At 44.7% G+C, this 13,666-nt stretch overlaps 1 protein-coding gene across 1 annotated transcript in view; it reads left to right on the top strand.

Annotated features, from left to right (window-relative positions):
- LOC306781100 (cadherin-4-like) overlaps positions 1 to 13,666 on the top strand; it is a 200,194-nt gene that overhangs the window by 156,224 nt on the left and 30,304 nt on the right. Inside the window, exons 6-7 of the mRNA XM_079273787.1 lie at positions 7,819 to 7,974; positions 12,937 to 13,081. Of these exons, the coding sequence (XP_079129913.1) occupies positions 7,819 to 7,974; positions 12,937 to 13,081 (301 nt within the window). The remainder of the gene's footprint in view (positions 1 to 7,818; positions 7,975 to 12,936; positions 13,082 to 13,666) is intronic.

Genomic DNA, 13,666 nt, shown 5'->3' on the forward strand with positions numbered 1-13,666 from the left:
TTAACAAACAGCCTCTGTCTGGTCCCCTGGAGGTTGGCCTCGGCGACCCTGTGGATCAGTAGGATGAAGGAGAGCCAAGAATCTCTTTCCCTCTCAAGACATGAAAAAATAATGTGCAGTGAAATTGGAAGAACGGTATTCGGAAGGGGGGGGGGGGGCGGGCGGGCTCGGGGAGCTGGGGACCAGTGATGAAGCTGGGGGGACCGAGGGTGGCAGTGATTGCTGGAGATATGAGAAGGTCGGTCAAATAGAAAGGACATGTCGCTGGCAGGCAGGCAGACAGAATGGCCGCAGAGAGAAGTAGGTACAGAGGAAATCATGCAGAAGGACAGACAGCGAAGAAGAAAGAGATGCAATGCAAGGCGGTCGTCCCATCGGGTAATACATTCCTGCCACCTGCGCTCAGTGATGTCAGACCTACCAAATTAAATCTGATTCAACACAAAGCAACAGCCTTTAAAACAAATGGAAGAAAAGAGTAATTGCGAGGGGGGGGGTCCTTAGTCGTAAGATTGAATTGAATGAAAGCGCTTTTGGATGTCATGTGATGTAAAATTCTAATCTCACTTAATGTGCTTGTATTTTTCCATTTCCCTCTCTTTGGCGCTTTCTTTCCTCGAGGTGGAAATCTAAATCCAGGCCTGCACCAGAATAATCTTATCCTATTTACTTTGTCATTTAAAATGAAAGGCCTCAGACACAATCTTTTCATGCAAGTATAATGAAAACTGTCATGGGGTGATCATGTTTTTGTATGCTGGTAAAAGCCCGAACACACACACACACACATACACGGAGGAGCACAGACAAACACACATTAAGATCGGGTGCAAGCAAGCATACATCAGCGCTGTGCACATGTGTAATAAAATGCCTCACAGTGCAATGAAACGCTGCATCTCAAGATGAAACAGCTCTCCAGATAAACAGTTTAGCACCGGATGAAAAGCTGCCGGTATTTTATAACTCGTTCTTTAAACTTTGCAGGTTTTTTTTGCTCATTGCTTCTCGCTTATGAGTATTTCTGGCCAACACTCCCTGATGCTGTGTACACATTTTTACTTGCTCTTCGTTTTTTAAGGAGAAAAAGAACATTTCCTTCCTAACGCTCTGTAAAAGCTTTAGCGTCCCACATTGCTCATAAAACCAGAGTGATGCATAGCTTCCTTTGCACAGCGCTTGAAATCCCGGCGAACTGGGGACAGTGTTATGGTTCATCTGAGGCCGTGCAAAACGCTACTTTATATGATGTGATTTGTTCTGGTTGCTACGTAGTCTGGGTCCTCACTTCAGAGAGGCGGCTGATGCATTTCTGTGTTTTCAGCAGTGTTTTCACGAGGACTTCCGGGAATAGAGCGAGGTTCACAGAAACTGACCTCAGCTGTCTGTGATCCATTTTCTGATCTGAATCAATCAATGAATGACAAGCCAGCTGCTTTTCAAAACCCCCCCCCAAAAAAAACAAACGCACACCAGCCATCTGTGTGTCATCCTGGTGATGCACGTGCTTGGGCTCGAGCAACACACATACACACAGATGCATGGCTCCGCAAACACACACACAAACACACACACACACACACACCTCTTCACTCTTCCAAGGTCCATTTGTCAACATGACAGCTGGACTCTTGCTGTGGTGGAGTTTGCCAAGCAGAATCGCTCGCTTGGTTAGTGGGAGCCAGAACATCCTGGGAAGCATTCTGACACACACTTAGAGGCTGCAGTGCATCCATGTGTGTGTGTGTGTGTGTCTTTGTGTTTGCGTGCATGTACACGTGAATGTGCAACTTTTCAAAAACACCCAGCAGCAGCATGACAGGGTCCTGCCCCTCTTCAGTTTCTGCCCATGCTTGGCAGGGCCTGGCTTGGCAGGGAGCGGCCCCGCTTTGTCACGCGTCCAGTGGACATCAAACGTGCACGCTGCTCCCGCCTCTACCTGAACACCTTTCCTCCTCCAATTTTCGACTCGCATCTGGGTGCCTAGACATCTGTTTACCTCATGATACCCCCGAGGTGTTTGCCTCCGTTGGCATGGGAGGGTGGCTCTGTCTGCTATTCCATCCAAACAGCCCTTCAGCTGTGTCCGCTGGAAATGTGTTCATCCAATGATGGAACTGACTTTATTGAAAAAGACAATGCGGGACCATTTTTTTTTTCCCAAGCAGCATAGGATCCCACAAAGGAGACTCTTCTTTCTCACAATTATAGCTCCATCCTGAAAAGCAGATGTCCTGTCAAACAACTTCCTGTTTCCAGCCAAAAGGGCTCACGCCCTGCCACGGAGTTTTGCTGATGCAGTCAATTCACAGCCACTTTCATTTCCCCCCCCCCCCTTACTCGCACTCTCCTCGCTCTTTCTTCCCTCCATTTTCCCTCTCGTCTGCATTTCTCCCCTTCACTGCAGCCTGATGGATTTAGAAAAAAAGGGATGAGGACGGGGAGAAGAGGGAGAAAGGGATGTTTGAAAACAGTGCAAAAGTGTGTGTGTGTGTGTGTGTGCGTATTGGGGGGGGGGGGGGGTTAAATGGCTGGGGAAAGTGCAATAGCAGCATATTTTTGTGCCACTGTCACCCCTCTCCCTCCTACAAGTCGCCAACACTCTTTCCTCTAATTACCCAGATTGGGTTTCCCGGGGATGAAGGGACGAGGGAGGAAAAGGGAGTAACAGGGGCTCCTTGATCTTGTCCTTGTCAAAGCCTGGGGGAGTGACTGGAGAAGTCATTCATGCATCCATCACACTCCCGATTTCACAATTTAATCAATCCCCTAATGAAAGAGAGAGAGGGAGAGAGTGAGACGGTAGCCCTCCCACTCTAACCCTGCAAAGCCAAAGCTAAGGGGTGCGGCCGCTCTTTGTCTGCCAACACAATGGCTGCCTTATTTTCATTCTCCCTGCCTGGAAGGGGGGAGTGTGGAGGGCGAGTCGTTCCATTGTTACGTCCAGGGAGAATAGCACCTCTAATTTGCCATAAGCCGGCACTATTAAAGACCAGGCTCCTTTCACAGTGCAATAATTGGAAAAGTCATTCACTGCTTAACTTCCATTAGTCCATGTTATTTTTGCTAATGTGGAGGAAGGTCTTTTAATAATCTCACCTGCGTTCAGTTCTAGCTATCAGTTGTGACACAAAAGCACACTATCTCTCCAATACGCTCTGACACACACTCGCATCGGCCACTAAGCCGGATAAATCATAAAAAGCATCTTTTTTTTTGTTCCACTGTCCTCTCCGTCCCCACTGAAAATCTGAAAATGGAATTTTTCGCATTTTAGTCCTGAAAAACGGAGCTTTTAATGACATAAGACTGTCTATACATGACTAGGAGCTGTGAGGCAGTAGAGTTAAAATAACAACTTTCTAACTAACATTGGGATCATTCATTTTGAAACGTCAATGCAGTCGATCGCATAATACGGGCGTTGTAAATCATGACTTTGGCTGTGTTGAAACACAATAGCGGTGATTAAGGGGAACAGGAGAGGACACAACTGAGATTAAACAAGCTGACTCAGCAGAGCAACCGACGTTTAGCAGGAACAGCGTACCGTGTTCACCAACTTGCTTTTTTGTTAGCACACCAGCATTTGCTGATTAGCAACAAGCGCAAAATAAGACAAATCTAAATTCTGACATCGCAAAGTTGTTACAGATCATACTTAGTTGGACTTGAGTTTTCATGATAATCCTTTTAATATCCAATAGCTGGTTGAGACATTTGACTCATATATGTATGTGGGTACAAAGCTACATGGCGAACCATCCACTAACTCTGGAGATATGTCAGTCCGGACTAACTCGTTGACCAAGAAGCAACAGACATCGCCGTCCCTAGAGACACACCGCTAGCGACGCGTACATCATGCTCACCAATTGAACAGGGTCTTTCATCCACACGTGAATTCAAGATGTTAAGCAGTTTTCCTTTCATTTTAAAGTTAGTTCGTGGATTGTCTGAAATCCCAACCTCAGACTGACATACTCAACATCAATCCTGTGCTACCTTTTGAAGAGGCACAATGCTCAACATCAAAGTCTGTGTTTTAAAAAGGCTACAGGAAAGCTTTTAATGCAGACACTTTGCTGACTCACAGAAAAACACACAAGGTGTCGTTGACAGACGGAGTTTGCGTGTGATAGAATGCTGAATATATATCTATGGTCTGAATGTATATCTCCCTTTTTGTTTATTTAAAACCTTCCAGTAATATTGGCCCTTCATTCATCTAGAGGTGAAACTGGAGGTGTATTCTATTTCCAAACAGAGGTCGGCCTCCCAATCGTTTGAAGCTGTCTGAAAGCTGTAATGCACAAAGCTGCAAGGTGATTCAAGTTGAAAGGACGCTTTCCTTTATGTTTTCTTTGAAATTGAAGGTTTTGTGTAACCAAATGCAGACTGATTCAAGGGAATGTCTGTCTCACAGTCTTTGTATAAGGCTTTCTGTGGTTTGTGACTTCACCACTTTCCCGGCAAAAACAACAACGTGCGGTCACTTTGTGTCCATGTTGAAACCACTGTCAGCCACATCTGGTAGGCAAACAAGTGCAGCGGTAATATGCTCAGGAAGGCTCTGGTATCACACGGAGCAGAGAGGCCCGTGGTTGCCTCGGTTTGAACTTGAAACACTTAAAGAGCCAGCCAAGACAAGCTGGGACATCCGGAGCAGATCTCAGCTCATGTGCTGCATCCAAAAACTACGGCAGTAGAGTAGTACAAGTGATCCAAAACTATAAATCTTCATCTCCTCCTCTCTGCTTTTCCCCGAAGACCCGGTGCCATGATCATTTCTCATTTGATTCAGTTTTGCCTGGCAGAAGGGAGCTAAGCTCACTGATAAGATCTCCTTAAGAACCAGACAAGTTGTCAGTAATGAAGGGAATTGCTTTGATCCGTCGACAAATAGGTCATTTAGACAGTGTCTGGTTTCTGATGCCGGATGATGCAGTCATGACTCTCTCTCTCTCTCTCTCTCTCTCTCTCTCTCTCTCTCTCTCTCGCTCTCTCTCTCTCTCTCTCTCTCTCTCTCTCTCTCTCTCTCTCGCTTACACAATCAATCTCTCTAAGCTGAGCGCTTCTCCTCCACTTTCTCTCGGCACACATGACAATAGAAGGACAATTAGAGGGAACAAAAAACATTTGCATTATTATTATTGCCTTGAAAATGAATTCCTTTGCGCAAGATAGCAGTGTAGCAAGAGAGACAAGAATCTCCCGCTCTTCATCAACGGAAATAAAGAAGTGCTAATGCAGTTATTAGCAGCTCTTGGTGCTCATTTCATGCTGGGCTTCTTTTCAACACCCCTCCCTTTCTGAAGCTACACTGGCAGAATGATAGCGAGAGCTGCTCACCATTGAAACGGCATCTCGTCTGTCATAATATTCTGTGGTAAGAGGAGGAGACTGATAATGTGCAGCAGCAGCTAGCTAACATCCTTTATTGGATCCGTTAATGCACAAGCATGGCACGGTGATTTAAAATTTTTTTTTGACATGCATTAGCCAGAGAAAACTTTGTGCACGCTTGAATTCGCACACCTGCATGTGTGCGCGTGCACGTAACCACCCACAAATGTTTGGGAGAAACAGATGAGGACCAGGGATCTGGCACGTCCCTTCACACATTTTGAAAGCGTTTACGTGAACGCTGTGGGAGGGAGAGCTAATTGGCTGGAATGGCTGTGGAAACATGCAGGCGAATCCCCCACCCACATGACTGGGAAATGGGTGGGAAATCAGGGGGGCGGGGGAAACCCAAATGGAATTATGGAGAGCTATCACTTCCTAACTGGAGAGGATTTATACGCCACTGCCAAGGCCAACGGATTGAAGTCATTTCATTTTCATGCATGGCTTCTGTCCACACGGAGACCTGGGGAGAGAGAGAGCGCGAGAGAGAGAGAGAGAGAGAGAGAGAGATGGAGTTGGAGAGGAGAAGGGAGGGCAGAGTATAAGGAGATGGGAGGAGGAAAGGGGGGGATGAATGAGAGGGGCAGACAGTTTGGCAGTGTGATGTGTAATAATGGCTTGTATTTTCTAATGCGACAGGAGAGCTAGATGGAGTCCGTGTGCTGCAGTCTCTTTGCTTTGCCTGTAGAGGAGGGTAATGGCGGTACACTGGGAGTTCAACTGAGCTGCAGGCTGGATATTTGTTTGTTTGTTGGTGTTTAACGGGGAGAGTTTCTTTGAAGTAATTGCAGTCGATGCCTGCAGCTCGTTAATTATCATAGCTGTCAGCACTAATTCGCTGAGATATGCGCGGAGCTTTCTGACGTTCTCCTCCCTATTCCCCAGAGAAAAGACACACGCAGACACGCACAAATTGCATTAGTGGGCTGTTGTGACAGCTCTTCTTGTATTCTTACAGGGACGGTGTCTATAACTGATCACATTTAGTTTGATTAGAAAGACACACCACCAGATCTCTCTAAAGAGGAGACGATGATGACGTCAAGGCCGATGAAGAGGACAATCGTGAAAATAGCAGGCGTCTGTGACGGTCGACAGGAGCAGCAAGAGTCGAGATGACACCTGTCTCGTACTCTATGGCCGTTCCTTGTCCTTGTTAGTTGCTCCAGCATTTCTCTCAGCAGGGCAGAACTCCTCGTGTGCCGAAAGTGTGGCCAAATTGGTTCCTCGAGTGGCGAAAGATGGAGACAAATTCGGACAGGCTTTCTCCTCTGGTGCACTCCACTGAAATAGTCATTGATTAGAAGGAAAAGGTTGGCCATTCCTCTGTGTGTGTGTGTGTGTGTGTGTGTGTGTGTGTGTGTGTGTGTGTGTGTGTGTGTGTGTGTGTGTGTGTGTGTGTGTGTGTGTGTGTGTGTGTGTGTGTGTGTGTGTACATTGTGTGCCCACATGCTGGAGTACATATGATTGAGTCATTTTGATAAACTGGCTGATGTTCACGGGTTGTCATGTAGTTAATGGACAGAGATGGGATGCTTGGAGGTTTCGGACTGTATTTGGGCACTAAATTGAAAAACTCTTCCAAATGAGACCCAATTACACAGCACTCCAGTCCAAATCACAGGCCTAGCAGTGCACTTAATGCACCTGTTAGCCGTCTATTTGGAAAAGCAACGCTGAAACCAAAGTAAGCAGGCCTATTTCTTCGAGAACATCCTGCTTCCCGTCTCACACAGTTATTCAATCATGCTCTTCTGGTGTGCACCTCTGGATTCCAGACTATTATTTTCTTCAGGCCCATTTTTTCCTGCTGAAGATGTGCTTTACTGTTATGATGCCTGTTGATGCTTTCCTAATTACACAACAATTACAACCTCATTTTTGTTCACAACCTCTCTGCATTGCTTGGCTCCAGCGAGTGTTAATAAATCACTACCCGACTGCCAGTTAGCTGTAAATATATGTTGATTTCATTTCTCCCTTTCCCAAATATTGGATTCAAATTTCTCTTTGAAGCACTCCAATTCTGCCAGACAGAATGCATGGGGCGCCCTGCGGCAGCACTAATAGAATCCTTGAGTACGTGGGAGCTAGAAATGCCAAACTGTGATGAATATGCGTGTGTGCAAGAGTGTGTGCCCTGTGTGTGTGTGTGTGCCTGTGCATGTTTTCAGTGAATAATGTGCAATTTATTGTGTAAAGACAAAATGATTCAACTCGATGGCTGTATATCACAAACTCGCCCTCGAATATTAAACTCCTCGCACAGCAGATATTGCACCAACAGGTGCAGGTCGGCCGCGGTAGCTGTGTGTTTGAGTTCAGTCCCGGGGGAACACGGGATGAGACTTCAAAAGACACCCGATTGATTGATTGACTGACTGTTCCTCTCTGTTTGTTGTGATGCAGATTCGTTCAGACCAGGACAAGGACATCTCGATCAGATACAGCATCACCGGGCTGGGAGCAGATCAGCCACCCAACGAGGTGTTCAATATCGACCCCGTGATTGGAAAGATGTTCGTCACCAAACCTCTCGATCGAGAACATCGCTCTTCTTACCATGTGAGTGTCTCTCTCTCTCTCTCTCTCTCTCTCTCACACACACACACACACACACACACACACACACATAGATACACAAACAGAACAGCCATGACCTTTGAAATGAAACCCACAAACATTATTATACAGCCAGTTAACCCTTTAACACATAAACCAGTGTAGCTCTACGTTATAAAAAGGCGCTCTAGTATAAATCATTGACATCTGATCAACTGATTCCTTTGGTCGATTTTTTAAATGTTAACATTAACACATCTCTGGTAAACATTTAAGATTTAAAGTGGTATTTTTGTGAGATTCTTTGTGAAGAAACTTTGTTTAAGAGATCTGTTTATTAAATCAACTAATCGATTAGTTGTAAAAATCGAGAGTTAGTTGACTAAATATATATATATATACACATATATATATATATATGTATATATATATTTCATTTCATTTCACAAGTTATCATGTTTTCTCAGCATAATAAATTATGAAAAAAGTAGTCAGCTTTAGAAATAATCTAGTTAAAGCCATTTAATAAACGTAACAATATTGCATTATATTATCACATTACAGTAATAAAGAGTAATGACGTGTGAACAGTAAACACACTGTAACACAGAAAGTACAATCGTTCCCTTGAAGAGTTGTGTCCGTCTGTGTTCTTGTGCTTTGGTCGCTGTGAGGAACAGATAAATGCACAGTGAGGTGAAATAGAGCTGCGTCAGCGCTGTGTGCAAAGCATCTGGATGAAGCGCAGTGTCAGCCAAAGAATGTGTCAATCAGTCATTAAGCTCTTAGTCAGCGACAGTACTTTCTTATCACTATAACACCGCTGTGCCACAACAGTGACGATCAGAGAGGAAAACTGGCATAGTGAGTGGTAAGATGTGGATACAACATGCTGGGATGTCCTCTTCCTTCTTTCTGAGAATGAGGTGAAAAGAGGTGTGTTAAAGGAGCCTTAAAGGGAATTTAGCTATGACTAAAAGTTATATGAGAAGATCGATACCACTCGCATGATTGCATGCTCAATATAACGCTACATCCAGCAGTTGCTAGCTTAGCTTAGCATAAATCAGAATCAGCTTTGTAATTTACTCATCCTGAATGAGTCAGTCTTCTTAGTAAGAGTCCCGCACTGCTGGAACAGTCTTCCTGTTGCGTGAAGACGAAGCACTAATTATCTAACCTTCAAACAAAAACTAAAGGCTTAAAGCAAACCAAACCTGCAATCACGACTGATCATACGACCTTGTCTCTGGCATTGCCGTTACGTGCTCTCATTGCTTTCACAAATCTGCTACTTTTGTAATGTATTTATGTATATAATTGTATTGTATGGTATTATGTGGTATTGTGCTGTACAGTGTTGTACTGCAGTGTTTGCTGTTGAACTGTATATTGATTATATTAGCCCACGAAATTGTAATAACCTGCCCGGGGACGACAGGCGAAAATGAGCTCTCTAGCTAACTCGGGCACATTTGCATTGAGGTGGAAACTGAAATGTGGATTAATGTGCACTGTTGTTGGTAAATAAATAAATAAATACAGAAGAAATCCAATAAAATCGGATGAAATTTCCAACAGTGCCTCTCCACTCACCTTTGTGCTTTGCATGCTGGTCAAGGCATGGGAATATCAAGCAGTCGGGCAAAGTGCATTTAAAGCTCAGGAAAGCACCAACTTGTTGTGTTGCTGCCTAAGCTATAGTCTTTCTGCTGCTGTGGAGAGATAGATCCACGGCTTTGATGTAGTGAGCAACCACACTGAGTTCATCACTTTCTGTCTCGGCTTCTCTTTGTCTCTGTGCCTGCCGCTATCCTTGTATTCATATGGGAACCTGGTCTTGACTTACAGTCTTGGTGAGCTGGCAAGCGCAACCTTTTAGTGGGAGCTGAGCAGATTTATACCCGGGAGAAACTCCAATCAATGAGGTGATTTGTTAAGAAAAGCGGAGAGTTGCTAAAGGCTGCTTAACTTAAACTCCTTGTTTGTTGTGGAGGGAAAGCGTAGAATACAGATTTCAGGGAAACCAGATGAGCCAACTTAAAGATGCAGAAAGGTGTCGCACTTCAATTCAAGGCCTCGTACGCTAGATGCTGTGAGAGCAACAGGAGAGCAATTAAACCGCATTGTATGAACCATGAACATCCTCCAGCCAATAACTTTAAAGGCAGGAAGAATGCTCTGCCTGCAACTCTGCGCCTCGCAGATACTGTGGATACTTTTAAAAGCCAGCTCAAAACCCACCTGTTTAGGCTGGCGTTTGTGTAAAAGTAAACCCATGTCCTAGACCTGCTCTTAAAATATGTTTTACATTTTTATTTTATTTTTTATTATTTTTAATTTTATTTTTTAATTTTCTCTGTGTAGATCATTTATTGACCCTTGGGTCACATTGTGTTTTTTATGCTTTTAAATGTCTTCTCTGTTAAGCACTTTGTGATACTACTGTCTGTGAAAAGCGCAACATAAATAAAATGCATTCATTCATTCATTCATTCATTGTGTACACTGAGCAACGTCATCCCGGAAAGCTGCAAAGAATTTGACTTTGTGCTCTTTCTTTTGTTTACTTCATAGTTCATGCAAGGACAGAACAAAGTTACGGTCAAGTTCTTTTTTATTTCAAAAGAAATCCAAAAGCGGCCACAACAACACACATTCTTATGAGGAAAAGAACCTTGGAGGTTCTGAGTTTGCTGTTATCTCCATCAGGATGCTGTGCCAAATGCAGAGTGCTGCTTGGTACTGTCGCCCCCCCCCCCCCCCCCCCCCACCCGCCTCTTGCCTTTCAAGATAATAACTTAAATATGGAGCCAGCCAGAATTACATTTTGCCTTCTTTAAACATGGCGGTTATCTCTGACTCTGGCAGTTATTGAATTCGGGTGGGTCCTAGCCTCCAACAGCACAGCACGGCGAGATGCGAGATGCGAGATGCGATGGCAGCGTGCGGGTATTGCAGGACGGATCAGACAATGCAGTGGAAGAAGTAGAGTCAAATTAACCTCAAGGGGACCTGAAGACCCGGTTTTGGTGGAGGTGCAGAGTGTAAGGGGGGGAGGATTGGCATCAGTGGAGAGGATCTTCACCTCTCTGAGGAGGACTCTATGGAGAGTGCTATTTATTCGGTTTTTCTGCCACAACAAGCCTGGAGGCTATTTTCACCTCTCGTGCTCTTGCAGGAAGCAGTTTTCCCATCGGGCCTGCTCAGATGTAAAGAGTACCATTCCCTCAATTCTCCCTACATGACGGGAAAAAGACGACGCTCATGTTGCAATTTCTCATCTTTCTTATTTTGTCTGTTAACATGTCTTTATTTTTTTTTCTCCAGCCGCTTTCAATAGCGCCATTTTTTCCTTTACCCTTCCTTTAGATGTATTTCCCGAACATCATATGAGGCGGAGAGGCCTGACATTGATCGCTGGCATTTTTAACTGAATAAATATTTACCAGCCTGCGGTTCGAAGCAGGATGTAGATAGCAGCCCCCCCCCTGTATGATATAAACTAAACATCCCCCGTGCTTTCAGCTGACAGGATATATCGCTGAATAAGTCTTGTGCAGGGATATAAACATTCCCAGGTAAGGTGAAGTGAATCCACACAGCTTTCGAGATAAGAGTTATTTTTGAAATGTCTTCTCAGTCTGTTAAATACAAGTATTTAAACATTTCTCTGATAATTCAGGTCGTTTTTCTGCTCGCTCTCGTTTTATTTTCTCCTCCCGACTTCATAAGAGAGAAAGCAGTCAAGATACATTTTTTTTACAGCATGTATCGATTCCAGTAATAACTCCATGTCCAAACTTTGTGAGAAATCCCAGCCGGTGATTCCATTGATCTGAGTCGAATTTGAGATGGACCGGCTGCTTGTGGCTTCAGAGGGAAGTGAAGAGATTTCAGAACTCTCTTTCGAACAAAAGCCGACAGAATGTTGGCCCGGGATCCAACACAGAGATCCTGAAACAGACACCTTGCCTTTGCAACAGAGCCAACTTCCAATAAAATTAGATGTTTCTTGTTTTGGTTTCTGTGAGATAAAACCTTCTGGGGACCAAGTATGAAAGAGATAAGAAGCCTGGAGAAAATACATGATCTCAAAGGCCATTTCCTGCATGAAAAATATCCAGGATTTCCCTTGTGACCCTATCTCATATTGTTGTGTCGGAAATCTTTTTGAAACTTTTATACTGTATAATTCAATAATGCAGATTTGCATCAGCGTTAAACTTCAGAAAACAGTGCAGAGGTGTTTTTCTTTTTGTTTGGCTTTAGAGGTTCTGTGAAACGACACAAGTCACCTTCAAGCATAAGAACACTTTCAGTGTGTTGGTGTTTTATTCATGTCGCTTCTCTCTCTCTCACTCCTGTGCTGAGAGGATGAGGGTGTCAATCCCAGGAGTGATGTGAAGACGCATGCCAACAACTGTTAAAAGACGTTGTCTGAGTATTTGCATCACTAACCACGAAGCACACATACCGGTATACATATGCAAATGAAGAAAGCATGCAAAGACTTAAAACTGAACTAAATCTGAAACACGATCACCTGAAATAAATACTTCTTACTGATGACTTTGACTGTCGTGTCTTTCGCACATTTCATGATCTCTTTCCCACAAACACCATGCAGAGGAGGCCAGAGCATTAATTCCTCCCTGAGTAGTGTCTGCAGACACGAAACAAAGTGAAACCGTAGTCGTGGCAGAGAGAGGGCTAAACGTCCTCCGTGGACATCACATCCTGGTGTAAATAAACGTGAGAGGGATAGGCCCTTGTTCCTTCCACGAGAAATCACTTTTTTCATCCATCAAACACTAAATGTTTACCCCGAATAAATTTCTCCATAAAACCAATACAAGCACTCATCGCACACTCATCATACATTATTCATCAGTTCATTACTTCCCGCTCCCATATTGGTAATAATCTAACCTCGTTTCTGGTGTTGTTCTTTCCGTCTCCCAGCTGCGAGCCCATGCCGTGGACATGAATGGGAACCAGGTGGAGAACCCCATCGATCTGTACATCTTCGTCATCGACATGAATGACAACAGACCCGAGTTCAAAAACCAGGTCTACAATGGCTCCGTGGATGAGGGCGCGAAACCAGGTGATGAAGTGTGGATGGATGGATCGACGAAACAAAGAAGTACAGGATGAAGCGGGAGTGATTACAGAAATGTGTGAAGGGGTGACGCGTTTGGATATAGCTGGACGGAGGAAGAACAACTAGTCCATCAGGAGAGATCGGTGTCGTTAAAAGTACGACTACACCACTGAATCTCGACAGAGCATTTTCCATTCCCCTTGATTTAGCAGATAGAGGAAGAATCCGTCTCCCACAGTGGCTTTTCATTGAGCCGGCTGCAGCAGCGGCCGTAAACCAAAGAGGGTGCTCAGGCTGGAGAGGAGATTGAGGATTAAATGTACCACGCTGGAGCACCACTGGGTCATTTTATGTCTAACCTCCGAACGGAAGACTCTCGGAGATGAGCTCTCTGTGTGCATGCGAGTGTGTGAGTGTGTGTGTGTGTGTGTGTGTGTGTGTGTGTGTGTGTGTGCGAGCCTGATGAGCCAGATTTTATTGCTCCAGAGGTGATCTCAGCAGGCGTTCAGGTTCTCATTTCCTTTTTCTTTCTTTCTGTTTTATTTAGCTCTCTGCCGCTGCCCACCCCCCCCCCCCCCCCCCCCCCCC

This window comes from Melanostigma gelatinosum (genome assembly GCF_949748355.1).
Source record: "Melanostigma gelatinosum genome assembly, chromosome: 8".
NCBI classification, from domain to species: Eukaryota; Metazoa; Chordata; class Actinopteri; order Perciformes; family Zoarcidae; genus Melanostigma; species Melanostigma gelatinosum.